Raw genomic sequence first — 14,319 nt, forward strand, 5'->3', positions numbered from 1 at the left:
TCCCTGGGGTTTTTGATGGGTGCCAGCCGCACCCATCCCTCTGGGGGCTGAGCTCTTGGTGCTCCTCGACCTCATGGTGACATTGCAGATGCGCCTGGAGCAGCGGAGCCGGAGCCGCTCTGGAGCCGGAGCCAGAGCGGCGGCACTTCTTCCTGCACTCCCCGCCCAGGGGCCCAGGGCCCAAGCTCTCTCTCGGCTCCATGGCCCCTTGCCGCTGCACTCCCATGCTACGCCTCCTGTTGCTCATGTTTGCTGAGGGGGTGTCCAGCAGAGGCATCTGTCAGGCCCCATGGCTCGCTGTGTCTGAAACTGCCTCTGAGGAGCCTGGGCAGCTGTGCCACCACGGGCATGTGACTGACTCTCTGGCGGGAGGCCTGGCCGTGCACACTGCGGCGAGGAGGATCAACTTTTAGGCATCTCGTTTCCTGAGGGGATTATGATGGGAAGTCAGCTTCTAGCTCTTTGCAGCTCAGCCGATGCGTCTTCCCAAGCAGTTCTCTTCTGCTAGGTCCTGCTCAGGTTCAAGTCACTGGCCTGCAGTTTGCTGGCCGGCCGCTCTCGCAGTTCTGGGCCCCGCAGTGAGTCTGGGTCACACCCAGCTTTTCTTCACTTTGGAGAACGTGCGAAGGAGCAGAAGCCGAGGGACCTTGGCCTGGTGGTGTAGCTGTAGCGTTTACTCCCCAGAGCCCTGGTCGGTGTCGGCACACGCTGGTGCCGGCCATCAGCCTGTGTGCCAGGAGCCGCAGGCACGAGTCGGTATCAGCACTGTACCACGCCCACAGCCCACGGTGCTCAGGCAGGTTCAGGGGGCATATTCCCACACCGCTAAGCCCTTCCGAGGTACACACTGTCAGGCACCTACCACCTCAAGCGGCTGGGGGCTGTGGGGGCACAGTAGCTAACTCCAGGACGGCTCTGCTCTGAACCCTCCCCACGGCTCCCTTGGACTCTGGTATAAGCTTCCCCCAGCCTCCTCCTGTAGAGGTGTGGCCTTCCCCTTCTGTGGCTCGCCTTGAGGTCTGAGCATCCCCCCGTATGAATGTCATCCTTTCGGCAAGGTGTTGGGAACGACATCCACCTGCATTTGAACGTGTGTATGGGAGTAAAGCCACAGCAACTGGCAGCTCAAGAGGACTTAGGCCACTGCACACACTGGGAGTGTGGGCCGACCTTGACCTCTGTGCTGGCCTGAGCTTCCACCTCCGTCAGTCTCCTAGCTCTCACCCTGCCGGGACTGGGTGGCCACAGCTACTCCCCTTCGTGGCACTGAGGTCTCGCCCAACTGCAGAGGGAGGCCTGGGGCAGGGCTCTTGGGCCGGCTGGCCTCTTACACCCCTGTAGGGGCAGGGGGCTGGACACTGTTGGCAGCTACCAGGGCTGTGGAACCACCTTCTTGGACTGGGGTGACAGAATAGCAGTTATGCAAAATGACTCCTGTGTCCTGGATTCAATCCCCTGTACCATCAGCCAGAGGTGAGCAGGGCTCTGGGCAGCAAAGCAGAATGCAACTTTTCTGTGTGCCCAGGGTCCTGCTCCTCCTGCACGAGAACAGGATGAAGTGGGCAGATCACGGCCTGGAGACAGGTCGCAGCGAGCAGGTGCCGCTGTCCAGGGGCTCCACCTCAGTAGGCCCCACAGCTCTGCCCGCTCACCCACCCACCTTCCGAAAGGTCAAAGCCTCACACCAACTCCACCTGCTCCACATTTAATGGGGGAGGAACATGACACAAAAGATTCCTGTGACCAGGGGAGAGAACGGGTTTCCGGGACCGTGAGCCACAGCCAGGTTACTCCGAGAGGCAGAGGGCGGAAGGAGTAAGGCACCAGTGCCTCAGCCCCTCGGGGCCGGTGCAGCCCAGGGCAGCTGAGGACCGAGCCTTCTGGGAGCACAGCGAGGACACTTGGCAGGAGCACCCAGGCCTGGGTCCTGCCAGGCACCGGGCCGCTGGAAGCTCTCCCGGTACTTGGAGAGGAAGGATGGGCTGAGTCCGAGGAGTCTGGGGAGATTCTGGGGCACAGCCACAGTCTGACGACGTGTCACCACCCCACCCAAGAGTCGCTGGTGTGAGGCCTCCTTCTTGGGACAGGTGGGGCCAACCAGGGCAAGAGTGAGGTACGGGAGGCGAGCGAGGTCAGCAGCCCTGGGGGGAGCAGTCACAAGGGGGCCGGCATGGTGGGGTTTAAATAAATAGGAGGCTGGGGATAGAGTGGGGGCGGAGCCGTCACATCACCTGGGCACAAGGGCAGGAGTGGGGGCATTGCTGCTGCAGGGCTGGGGCTAGGCTGGCCCCAGACCCCTCCCCCTGCAGGGCCCAAAGCAAGGCACTAAAGAAGGGGGCCCAGGCATGTGGAGGGTGTCCAGCCATGCAACCTCTCCCGTGCGCCTGGCATGAGGCGCCCCTGATGGAGGCCAGCTCGCCTGAGCGGCCCCCTCTCTGCTCCAACCTTCAGTTCGTGCTGGACACCAGGCTGATGATCTGCTCCAGCTTCTGCCGCAACTTATGCTTCCGACAAGAGGCATCTTGGTCCAGTGCACTCAGAACCTACGGGAGGGCCATGCCTGCTACTGGCTGCCGCTTCAGCCTCCTTCCACCTATCCCAGCTCCCTGTTCCCCTTGAACAACCCCTCCAGCTCTACAGACGGTGCGCTCACTGTTGTCCGATCCAGCCCCGGAAAATCTGGGGGGCCAGGATTGTGGCTCAGATGTCAGCACCGCACTGGCCTCACACGTGGCATCCCTGCCCTGGGCTGTTTCTGACCACTGGCCCTGCCCCCACTACCCTACAACCATCCTGGCCAGTGGCTTACCCCCGACTGCGCCTTTGGGGTGTATCCCCAGTGCCCCTTTGACCCCGTGTCTGCCTGTGGCTACACGCACCTCCTGGCGGTACTTGGCGACGTAGAAATAGAGCTCACTGAGCGCACTCAAGACGTTGAAGTCGCTGGCGTGCAGGCGGGACTGCTCCACCAGGTAGGCATCCATGTCCTGGTCGCTGATGGATGCCATCTTGGAGATGTCTCGGTAGTACCTGCAGGACCCGTGCAGGCCCTCCTGGTCAGGCAGGCAGATGCCAACAAAGCCATGGCCCTGCCCTGGCCGCCAGTCTCCCCAGGGCGCCCCCCATGGCGGCTGGCCCACCTCTCCACCCAGCTCTTGTAGCTGGGGATGTCCTTGGCGTAGAGCAGCTTGTTGGAGGGCGAGTCCTTGCCCAGCCGGTGCTCGGACGTGGAGCAGGAGTCCATGAAGGTCTGCGCCACCACCGACAGGCAGGCGTCCGTGATGCTGCTCTTGTGGATGTCGAACACGAACTGCGGGTTCTTGATGACGTTCACCCAGAACCGCAGGGGCAGGCTGCGGGGGGGGGGGGGGGGGGCGGGCTGTATGCGGCTCCCACAGCGCCGGCACCACCATCCCATACTTCCCTGCCTGGCTTCCTGGGGGCAGCCTCAAGTGCCAGCCTCCCCGCCTAGGAGACACCTGGCAGAGGCCCAGAAACGGCTCTCTACCCGGCCCAGGCCAGGTCACCATCTCCTCCTGAGCCACCACCCCAACCTACACTGGGTGTGCCGCTTGGCCTGGCAGAGCCACTGGCCTCTCCTGCCCATTCACCCCCGGGCAGTACCAGTTGCTCTTCCAGGTGTGGCGCACGTCGGGGTCAGTGATCTGGCGCCGGTCAGCCTGCTCATCCAGGAAGTCAAACATGTACTTGATGGCCAGCGGCAAGGCCGAGCCTCGGTGCGCCGTGCTGAACACCGTCTCAAACAGGTCATCCACGAACTTCTGCAGTGTGCCCTGCAGTGCAGCATGGGCCCCGTGACAGGTGGCTGGTGGGCAGTGTGTGCGCGGCGAAGGTGTGCCCCGCCCCACCCCAAGGGAGGGTTGGTTCAAGTGGAGATCTGCGTACCTTGGTGGCCAGCAGCCGAGTCAGGTAGATCTCAGACACCATCTTGCTGCCACGGTCCCCCTCCCTGTGGTCGGCATGGTCATGGTTCTTCACCAGGTGCCACAGCTTGGTGCCTGTCTCCTGGTCAGGCGTGATCATGGGTGCTCGGGAGCGCAGGCTGTCGGGGCTGCTAGCTGTGCGCAGCAGGCTTTCTGGTGGGGGGAGGTGCCTGTCAGACTGAGTGGCCGCCACCCTCGAGGGCCTCTGCCCAGGCTTGTCACACCCACTTCTCCGCTCCATGTGCTCTCTGTGACAGGTGACATCTGAAGGGCTGCGGGCCAGGGCATAAGAACACTTACCGTAGCGGCTGAGGGAGCGAGTAAAGGTGAAGGAGTTGGCCATGTTATAGGCAGACACTTGTTTGGGCACCAGTGCTACCAAGGACCCATCAGTCACCTGCAGACCCCGAACCAGAAAAGGGGCAGTAAGAGAGGCTGAAGTGCCACGCAGCCCATGGTACCCACACTCTCAGGTGCCCAACTTGGGCGTGGCTCCCAGCAAGCCCTCACCTGGTAGTGTGCCAGCGAGTTGACCCGCTTCCAGTCGCACTCAATCTTGGTGGTGACATCCTCGTCCTGTAGGGTGATGCGGGCCATTCGGCCCTGGCGCCACTCTGCGGGCCACACACAGCCCTGAAACACTGTGCCGTGTCGCCGGTGCCCCCCTCAGACTGACCCCAGAGGGAGCACAGCAACCGCATAGGGAGGGGCTCACCTAAGTCCATGTCCTCGGCTTTGGGGCGCTGGGAGTACGGGGTGCCCTTGTACACGGCATCCAGCAGCTTGTCTTTGGCCTGGGTGATGCTGTCGCAGTTGAGGACCTTTACTGGGACCTGAGCACTGCCCTCGCTCTCTGGACACACACAGTGCAGGGTCTAGGGGCAAAGCAAGCATGGGGCGGAGGGCAGAGGGTGGCGGCGGCACAACTGGCTGAGCACACGCTGCAGTGCGCAAGGACCTGGGCCCGGTCCGAGCCCCCGGTCCGAGCCCTGCAGAGGGGAAGCTTCACGAGTGGTGAAGCAGGGCTGTTGGTGTCTCTCTCCCTCTCAATTTCTGGCTGTCTTTGCCCAATAAATAAGTAAAGACAACAAACAAACAGAAAAACCCAGGAGCAGGGGGTGGGTGCTGAGCCACCGAGAGCCCAGGTCCTGCCCCCAGCGCCCCCTGCCTCACCAGTGTCTTGTAGTCGATCTGCTGACGAATGAGCTTGTCCTCGCTCAGCGAGTAGCGTGCCTCCCCGGTGATGGCATCGATGGGCCCCTTCTCCATCTGCTGCTTGATGGCGCAGAAGAGCAGGAAGAGGGGCTCCCCCGCGCACTCCTGTGGGCAGATCACCCAGGCTCACTGTCTGCGCGCCGGTCCTGGCCCGATGCCCCCCAGCACCGCCCAGCAGGCCCACCTTCAGGAACTTGTGCAGCAGGAAAGTGAACCAGTTGGTGAGCATCTTCTCTGCCACCGACTCGGTCCTAGGATTAGAGGGTGCCGAGTTGAGCCCGGGGCCAGGGCCGGGAAGGCTAAGCGGGGCAGGGCGGGCCCCACCTGCGCAGCAGCAGCTTGGGGTGGTTCTTGCTCTCAAGGTTCTTCTCGATGAGGTCGGCCAGCAGCTGCTTGAGCAGCCCCGTGGCGTAGTCCAGGCGGCTCTGCAGCACCACCATGGTGAGCGAGGCCACGGTACCTCGGTCGCGCATGGAGAAGCTGGCCTGGGCCTCCAACGTGTGGATGAAGGTGAGCACGAAGGCGCGACTGTGCAGCAGCTGCCCGAAGAGGCGCAGGGCCTTCTCCACATTTGGGGGCGTCTGGGGGCGACATCGTGGCTCAGAAAGGGGCAGGGCCCAGCGAGAGGGGGCAGGGAGCACACAGGTGAGGGGCTCACATCCAGCTCCTTGAGCACCGGGTGGGCCTCGATGCCCGGGAAGAGCACGCGCACAGCGTAGGTCCGGTAGTCCAGGAAGGGGATCTGCACCCCATCCATGTGGTTGGTCAGCTCGTTGATGTCCGTTTGCAGCTCTGCAAAAGCTGGGGTGGGGGGAGCAGCGTGAGCAGGGGTGGGGGGGGGAGGGGCGCCTGCGCCGCCCCACCCACCCCACCACAGCACCTTCCTTGCACTCCAGGGCCACGCGGGACTCCAGGTTGTCCATCTGCAGCTGTAGTCGCTTGAGAGTGCGGTCAGCATCCTGAGTCTTGCGCTTGTAGGCCACCAGCACAGCCGCAATGGCCAGCAGCAGGAGCCCGGCGCCCACTGCCAGCCCCACCATGGCAGGCAGCGTCAGTGCGCGCTCGGCCGAGATGTGCAGGGTCCCCAGCCAGAACTCCAGGCCGCCCACCAGAACCTGTGGGGACAGACCACCGTGAGTTGAGCCCTACGCCCCCTCCCAGCTCCCTGGGTCCCCACCCACCATGACAGGCTGCCTGCCCGTCTGGCTGGGCGAATCGCACAGCAGCTGCGTGTCCGAGACAGTGAGCGCACATGGCCGGCCTCCGATTAGCACCGTGTAGTTCAGGCGCGAGCTGCCGGAGGCCTCAGGGATCAGGTTCTTGCCCTGCAAGTGAGATAGGTCACAGAGGGGCACCCAGGTCCCAGATTCTTATGCCCCTAAGCCTTCCCCCTCTGCCCCCACACCTTCAGCACCACATGGGAACCTGGCTTCACGTCCAGCACACCCGAGGGCCCGAGCGGTTCGAAGCTGGGGTCAGGGTAGTAGGTGAAGGACGAGCGGTTAAGGGAGCGAGCTGTCTGCACATGGTCCAGCAGGAAGCCAAACTCGTCTGGGTGCTCGCCCTGGGCCCGAGGCTGGGGCCGCCCTGGGAAGATGCCAGGGGCTTTGCACAGCATGGCAGTGTCATTGATGACCTGGCAGGTCTGTGGGGACAGGTGAGCCAGATGGCACCAGAGGCCACACGTGGCATGGCCAGGGCTGGGGCGAGGGCAACTGGCACTCACATTGGTGGTCTCGATGCCCCGATACTTGGCTCGAACACGGGGTTCCTGGACTGTTAGCAGGTGGGTCCCACTCACAGTGATGGCAGTGCTTCCACTGGAGACAGCGGCGAGGGACTCAGCCTCCCAGGCCATTGGCACCTCTGGAGAGCAACTGGGGACACCCAGGCCTCTGCCCCCACCCCTAGGTGTTGCCCCTGCACCTTCTCCCAGGCTTGGGGCCCGCAGTTGTGTGGGGACTTACTTGATGATGCTCCAAGTAGGCTCCAGGCGAGTGACGGTGGGGTCCTGTGTGTATGTGTAGAGGACTCCAGGGCTGGAGATGTTGGCGCGGTCGATGGCCAGGGTGATGGGGGCCTGACTGGGGCCCAGGGTGGACACAGGCGAGATGCACACGATGGCCCCGGCGTCTCTCCTGCGGGCAAGCAATGCTCAGGCCAGGCAGCTCAGGGGCCCCTCACCCCCTAGCCCTGCCCATGCCCAACCCACCTCACAAACTGGCACTCGCCATCTCTCACAGTCACTGTGACGCTGCTACCAGCGTCCAGAGAGCTCCCGGAGATGGTGAGCCGTGTGCCCCCCGCTGCTGGGCCCCGACCTGGGCTCACCCCGTGGAATACTGGTGTCTGTGGGAGAAGCAGGCCTGAGGGGTGGGGGAAGCAGCCCGGGACAGGGTGGGGCAGGGCTGCACCGTGCCCCAGGAAGGGTGAGAAGAGGGGTACACTGACCACGAAGCTGTAGAGCTGCTCAGACTGTGTGCGGAAGTCGGCGGAGCAAGCACCCACACAGAGCTCCACAGGCCCGGGCTGCGGGCTGGGCACCAGCGACTCCTCCATCTCACATACAATCCTGCAGGGCGGGTGGTCAGGGGGCCGTGGAGGACTCTCAGTCAGGGCGGTCAGGGAACACCGGAGGGCTCTCACAGGCCTCAGTGGATTCACACAGCCGGGGCAGGCAGGAGCCTGGGGCCACGCTCACCTCTCGGCGCTGACGTACTCTTCAGGAAGGGAGTTGCACCGCACACCGGCCACCCGCACGCTCACCTCCAGAGAGTTGAGACCCAGGTTCTCACCCACAATGGTGATCCGAGTGCCGCCCTCCTTGGGGCCCATGAGTGGGTGGATCTGGGGGGGCAGAGGCAGGAGAGTGAGCCCAACCTCAGGGAGCCAGTTGGGCGGTGGGCAGGGGAGGCTGACCTGGGAGATGTGGGGGTGACTGCAGCGGGCGCCCTTCTGGCTGGGGTGCATCCAGTTGGCCTTGGGGGCCGGGCACTGAGCCCGCAGCTGGCACCTGTGCTCCAGGACACACCAGCCGCAGTTGAAGCGTGGGTCGGCCTTGAGGCAGAGGCCACAGTTGGGCCGCTGCGCCCAGCACTTGTACAGGAGGGCTGTGGGCACAGAGGGCACTGCTGGGGCCACATCTAGGGGAGCCAGGACCACCAAGGAGGCCACCAGAGATTCCCCCGACAGTGGCCCACCTGCCCCTCACCTCGGAAGGTAGGAGGCTTATCGATGGGGAAGTCTCCATCCCAGACTACGGCAAAGTCCAGCTCCATGTCGCCGTGCTCATCACCGTCGTAGGAGTACTGTGGAGAACTGCTGTGAGCCCCCGAGGCCTCCCCTCCCCCTGACAACCCTCGGCTGAGGCTGGCTCACCGAGGCATTCTGGCACTGCACACTGCTGCTGTTGAAGCGCACGGCGGGCACGCGCTGCTGGCGGCCCTGCACCCGCACCACACACTCATAGTTCTTCTGCCCCGACTGCGGCTGCGGCAGGTTCTTGGCACGGAGGGTGAGGGGCTGCATGACGCCCACTGGGATCAGGAGGTCCCCACTGGGCAGGATCTCAGGGCAGCCCTGGAGAAGAAGGCCCATCAGGACACCCGCCACAAACAGAGTCGCAGAAGTGACCCACAGGTGCCCTTCCCCAAGCACACCCGCCTCACCTCAGGGCTGCGAACCCTGCCCTCCAGGAAGGAGCACTCATGAGGGTGGCCGGTGCACATGTGCCGGTACTTACACCAGTGGCAGGGGTAAGGGCTGCCGACGCAGGACATGCACCTGCAGGAAGGAGCAAGGCCATTTGCACCCACAGCCCAGCCCAGTCTGTGTGGGGGTGTAGACTCAGGGCCGTGGCCGGGAGGAGAGCACTCACGACTGCAGGACGCTACAGTTGTAGAAGACAAAGTCGGCCCCTGCGAAGCGCACGCCTGTCTCCTTGGACAGCAACTGCAGCTGCAGGGTGCGCGTGGCCCCTGAGAAGAGCCAGAGCATGAGCCAGGGACAGCTGGGCCTGGGCCTGGGCCTGGGCCCGGCCCCGGGCAGCCGCATCCACTGCCCGCTACCCACTGACCGTGTCCCCGGGTGAGAGCCCGGAGCTCCCGCAGGGAGGGTGAGGAGCAGCGCAGCTCCCCCGAGGGCAGCAGGATGGCCTCACTCTCCGTCACCTCCCCGAAGGCACAGCTCACCCCTGCGCTGAGGTCCGGCACGTTGCGCACAGCCACAGTCAGCTGGGGGAGGCAGGAGACTCAGGTCGAGCTGTGTCCCCACCCACCCGTCCCCCACAAACCCCAACTCCACTCACCTGCACCCCGGGCGATGTCACTGACACGTTGTTAGGCCGCACGCGCACCTGGACACACTTGCTGAGCTCTTCTGCAAAGCCGTGAGGGGTGGAGGCTCCCGGACAGGCCCCTTCTCGGCAGCACCTACAGGGGCCAGGCCACAGCTGGTCCCGCAGCCACCCTGGGAGCAGGGTCCTAGGGGGACCGGGACAGCGGCCCAGACACAGCGCCAGGAAACGGCGTGCCCAGGCCTCCTCCGCAGGGATAGGAGGACGTCACTGGGGCGGAGGTTGTGCTCATTAGTAAGAGGAAGAGATGGGGAGGGGAGGGGAGGGGAGGGGAGGGGAGGGTGCGGACTGGCAGGCCCCTCACCTGTGCTGCAGCACGCACCAGCCGCAGTGCGGGTCCCCTGAGCCCAGGCAGGCCGCACAGCTCAGGTACTGCTCACAGGTCTCCACCGGGAGCTGGCTCACCTGGGGAGGGCGAGTCAGCACCTGCCCCGTTGCCCCAGCCCACCCCCTGCCCCCCGGCCACTGTCCCACCTGCTTCTCACTCAGGAGGTAGATGTGCCGGTGGTCAGGGCTGAAGAGCAGATCTCGCAGGATCGGGCTGCCGTCCACCACAGGCACCGTCTCGTACAGGTGGGCCTCCTGGGCACCATCCACCCGCACCTGCGCCACGAGGCCAGGGCCGACAGGGTTCCGTGGTACCCTCCACACACACTGGGAGTGGCCTCTGCCACTGGGAGGGACCTTCCAGGTTGGGGTCCTAGTCTCCCCCCACAGAGACCTTGGGTCTAGGCTAGGCTAACACAGATGACCTGTCCCAGCAGTGGTACTGGCTACTAAGTCTGCTCTAGGACTGGACTGAGCGCCGAGCCCGATGCGGACAAGGATGTACATAGGGGACTGCGCCTCTGCTAGGCTCTAACAGGTGCATGGGGGCTCTGCTCTTAGTCCAGACTCAGAGGGCCCCGTGCCAGCCTCAGTGAGTACTGCTGTTGGCAGCTGAGGGGCCCACACACTGACCCCCAGGTGCCACAGGTCCCAGACCCACCTTCTTGAGACTGCCACTGCGAGTGCCAATGAAGACCACGGAGTGGCGGCGGTAGGTGTAGGCCGCGACGCTGGCCATGCCGTCACTGCTGTCAGCCAGCAGGGGCAGCCCCTCAATCACGTGCAAGCCGCCCAGAGGCTGGTTCAGCAGCAGCCCGCAGAAGTTGCCGTTGATCTGCATGGGCTGGAGAGACAGGGGCACATGCCTGAGTGGCAGGTGGGGGGACGACACACAGCACAGCCCACCTCCGCAGTCACACCACCCCTCACCTGCTCAGGCCGAGTGCTTGCTCCCAGACCCCCCCAGGGAGTGGGGGCTGAGGAGGGAAAGGGGCCCGAGACAGCACGGGACACCCACGGATGAGAAAAGGGAGGGGTGGGAGCAGCAGCAGGTGTGAGGGAGTGGGCGGCCCAGAGGAGCAAGCAGGCATTCCAGGGCAGGAAGCACACCAAGCTGGCTGCTGGCTGCCGCCCAGCAGGACGGGCTGGGAGCAGGGGCCGCAGGGCAGAGGAGGGCTCACCGTGTTGATGCAGGGCAGCTCTTTGTTGAGCAGCCAGGGTAGGGCCAAGGTGCCCTCGCCGCGGTAGCAGGACTGGATGCGGCGGCGGATGTGGGCATTGATGTCACTGAGGGTGAAGAGGCAGAGAATGGTCTGCCGCGGCGGGCTGGCGCGGTTCTTCTGGCCCTGGGAGAAGATGGTGAACAGCACATCCTCGTCAGTCGGCACACCCAGGGCCCGGGCCAGCAGCGTGCCAGGCTTGGCCAGGTAGGCGCTCTGCACCAGACGGTACTCCACACCGAGCCACGAACAGCCGATGGGAAACTCCACGTACGAGTAGAACTCTGAGTCCCCGGCGCACATGCGCACAATCTTGGACGTGAAGAATTTCTCGCCTGCCGTGTCCAGCAGCGTTTGCTGTGTGTCCAGCTGCAGCGTCAGGAAATAGACGAAAGAGGCACTGACGAAGCTATAGATGTAGTAGATATCAAAGGCGGGGTACAGCGACAGCGTGTCAGACGGGATTTTGATCTGCGAGGACACGAACTCATCCTGGTACACCTGTGGAAGAAAGGGGTGAGGGTCTGAAGACCCGAAGGCCCCCCCCACGCTTCTGGCCTGTGCCCGCACAAGCCCTCACCAGACTGAACATGTCGCTGCTGTCCTCGTCGTTGATGAGCTTGCGGGAGCTCAGTGTGGGGAAGTACTCGGACTTGCCGTCCACGGCTGTGCCCACGAACAGCTTGCTGGGGCCCTGGCCCTGCTCCACGATCACGCCAGCCATGGAGTCGGGCTCCTGCGTGCCCGACAGGTAATGCTCCTTGCGGTGGTGCGGCTCGCCCAGCTTGAACAGGTCGTCCAGGCGCAGGAACTGGCAGATGCCTTGCCAGATGCTGCCGCAGGCCAGCAGGCGCCGGGCGGCGTAGTCAATGAGCAGCAGCTTGTTGACGTTGTCGGCAGGGGCCAGGTGGTGGGCACACACGCGCATGCTGGGCGGTGGGTAGCAGCGTGTGTTGTCCCGCACAGGCCCCGTGACGTGCGCCCGCAGCTCCGTCAGGTTGGGGGCCAGCTTGAAGACCCGGTTTACGGCTCCCACGAACACTTCCCCGCTCACCCGGTGCACGACCAGGTGCGTGAGCGTGGTGTCCGTCACCACGAAGGTGGGGAAGGGCCTGCTGCCACCCAGGGTCCCCTCCACGGTGCCGAGCAGCAGCAGGAGGAGGCAGACGGTGGGCATGGCTGCTGCCCGGGCCGGGCTGTGGAAACAGGCAGGGCCAGCAGGGGCGAGTCAGAGCCCCAGCCTCACACAGAGAAGCCCCCTAGGCTGACCACTGCCTCCCAGAGCCCCAGATGGTGACCGTGGGAGGGTGGGAGGAGGAGGATTTCCAGCGGGGCGCAGGGGGGCCATCAGTCATCCCCCACCCCCACTGCAAAGGCGCCAGGCCGCCTTGCCTCTCCAGACCACACCCAAGGGGGCAGCTGAGCCAGCCGCTGGAAAGGCACTGGCAGAACCAGATCCCCCAGCAGCAGTGCGGAGCCCCAGGCCCAGCCCCACAGTCAGGCAGGGGGAAGGGGAGGCAGCAGGGAACAATCAGCACTGGCAGGCCAGGCAGGAGGGAGGGGTCTGGGGACAGCAGACCAGGACAGGGTCTGGGAGCCCGACCTGGTCCACCATAACCTAACCAGCTGCAGCTGCCTCCTCACCCTAGGACGCCCCCTCCCAGGGCTTGACGGTCCACAAGAGCTGGAGGCTGCAGCACAAAGCCGGGTGGCGCCTGCCCCCACAGTCTGCGCCAAGACACTGGGGAGGCTCTACGCAGGCACCCACCCACCCTGTGAGCCCCAGGAACCCAAGGGAATGTGAGCAGTACCCCCAAATGCAGCCCAGGGCCATGGGGAGACGGGGAGACGGCTCTTCCCCAGGCCACACCCAGCACTCCAGCCTGTCCCAGCACAACCAGCAGAGCAGTGTCGTGGCAGCCGGCGGGCAGTGCCCAAGCTCCAGGGGAGACCAGCGGGCTCCAGTTCAGGGGTGCATGGGGGGCAGGGTGGGTGTGCATATGCTAGAACAAGGAGCAGGCCCAGTTGCAACTGCAAAGTTTCTGCTCCGACCCACCATCTCTGGGGCTCCTTTGTCAGGTTCACATCCTGGACCCCAAGTGCAGCAACCAGAGAAGAAAGGCAGGAGACAGACAAGGCAGGCCGCTCAGCCCCCTCGCCCCCCACACACCTACAGGGCCAGCGGGCAGGAGGGAACCAGGGACAACTGGGCAGAGAGACTGGGGACACAGGGCTCACAGCCCCCGCCCCCATCCCAGCCTCCTCGGGCACAGACACCCCATGCCAGGCGGGCACACCCAGTCCCTCTGCTACAGCCCCGACAACTGAGCACCCAAGTACCAGGATGTCCCTTCCAGTGGGGCTCCAACACGCCGCCCACTGCCAGCCCCACCGCGCCCCTGCCGTAGGCATCGCTAGGCCGACCCACTAGGACCCTGGAGGATGCAGGCGCTACAGCAGCCCTCAGTGGCCGCTCCTCCGCCACAAAGGAGCCCATCGGCCAGGGGCGCTGAGCTGGGGCTGGGCGGCCCCACGGACTTGGGGAGCTTAGAGCCGACCCAGCAGGACCAGGTCGGGCGACGCCTCCAGGTCAATACAAACCCCCAAGCGCCCGGGTATGGCACCCACCTACCTGTCCCTCCGCCGCCACTGGCTCCGATGGCCGCCCGCCGGCCACGTGCACGCGCCCCAGCCCCACACCTGCCCCGCGCGCGCCCCGGGCCCGCCCCGCGCGCCGCCGCCGCCGCCGCCGCCGCCGCCGCCGCCGCTGCCCACACACTGGGGCGGGCCGCGGCCGCCAGGGCCTTTTAAACCCGGACCGTACCACCGCACAGAGCGGGGGCGTCGGGGAGCGGGTGCAGGGGCGCGGGGGCCGCCCTCCCTGCCTCTGATCCCCGCGCAGCCCTCCTCCCCGCCGGGGCCAGAGCTTCCCTCCCACCCTCCACCCCCGCCCAGCGGCCGGGCACCCACCCTGGCCCGCGCGCCCCCGTCACACCCCTTCGGGCCCGAGCGTCTGTCTGTGCCTGATTCTTGGGGGCCATCTGCTGTTAGGGCTGACCGCCCCCCTTCGCCATCCCCTTGCTTGCTCACCAGGCCTGCCCAGACCTCACCCCAGGCCGCCTCTGCCCTGCATGGGCCCCGCGACACCCCACACTTTCCTCTGCCACCCCGTCTGAAGCTGGGGTTTGCAGTTTCTTTTCTTTCTTTCTTTCTTTCTTTCTTTCTTTCTTTCTTTCTTTCTTTCTTTCTCTCTTTCTTG

At 65.0% G+C, this 14,319-nt stretch overlaps 1 protein-coding gene across 6 annotated transcripts; it reads right to left on the bottom strand.

Annotated features, from left to right (window-relative positions):
- Window positions 1-1,691: 1,691 nt before the first annotated feature.
- On the bottom strand, window positions 1,692-13,816 carry PLXNA3 (plexin A3). 6 transcript variants are annotated; one of them, XM_060182831.1, is made up of 34 exons: window positions 13,693-13,816; window positions 13,117-13,230; window positions 11,641-12,256; window positions 11,022-11,561; window positions 10,502-10,684; window positions 9,988-10,116; window positions 9,818-9,918; window positions 9,466-9,589; window positions 9,235-9,391; window positions 9,037-9,136; window positions 8,828-8,942; window positions 8,538-8,738; window positions 8,371-8,467; window positions 8,079-8,269; window positions 7,861-8,006; window positions 7,611-7,731; window positions 7,372-7,508; window positions 7,127-7,297; window positions 6,886-6,979; window positions 6,565-6,804; window positions 6,341-6,484; window positions 6,040-6,274; window positions 5,818-5,960; window positions 5,484-5,740; window positions 5,344-5,410; window positions 5,118-5,264; window positions 4,660-4,819; window positions 4,455-4,558; window positions 4,245-4,341; window positions 3,907-4,097; window positions 3,625-3,794; window positions 3,141-3,353; window positions 2,880-3,030; window positions 1,692-2,543 (listed from the first exon to the last, which is right to left on the bottom strand). In XM_060182831.1, the coding sequence occupies exons 3-34, from the start codon at window positions 12,235-12,237 to the stop codon at window positions 2,448-2,450; spliced, it is 5,619 nt and encodes a 1,872-aa protein (XP_060038814.1). In that variant the 5' UTR covers window positions 12,238-12,256; window positions 13,117-13,230; window positions 13,693-13,816; the 3' UTR covers window positions 1,692-2,447. The 6 variants fall into 6 exon arrangements, with proteins under 6 accessions (XP_060038814.1, XP_060038813.1, XP_060038812.1 ...); XM_060182830.1 differs by having other exon boundaries at window positions 13,117-13,148; window positions 13,693-13,805; XM_060182829.1 differs by lacking the exon at window positions 13,117-13,230 and having other exon boundaries at window positions 13,693-13,812.
- Between the last annotated feature and the right edge of the window lie 503 nt (window positions 13,817-14,319).

This window comes from Erinaceus europaeus, chromosome X (genome assembly GCF_950295315.1).
Source record: "Erinaceus europaeus chromosome X, mEriEur2.1, whole genome shotgun sequence".
In the NCBI taxonomy this organism is placed as follows: Eukaryota; Metazoa; Chordata; class Mammalia; order Eulipotyphla; family Erinaceidae; genus Erinaceus; species Erinaceus europaeus.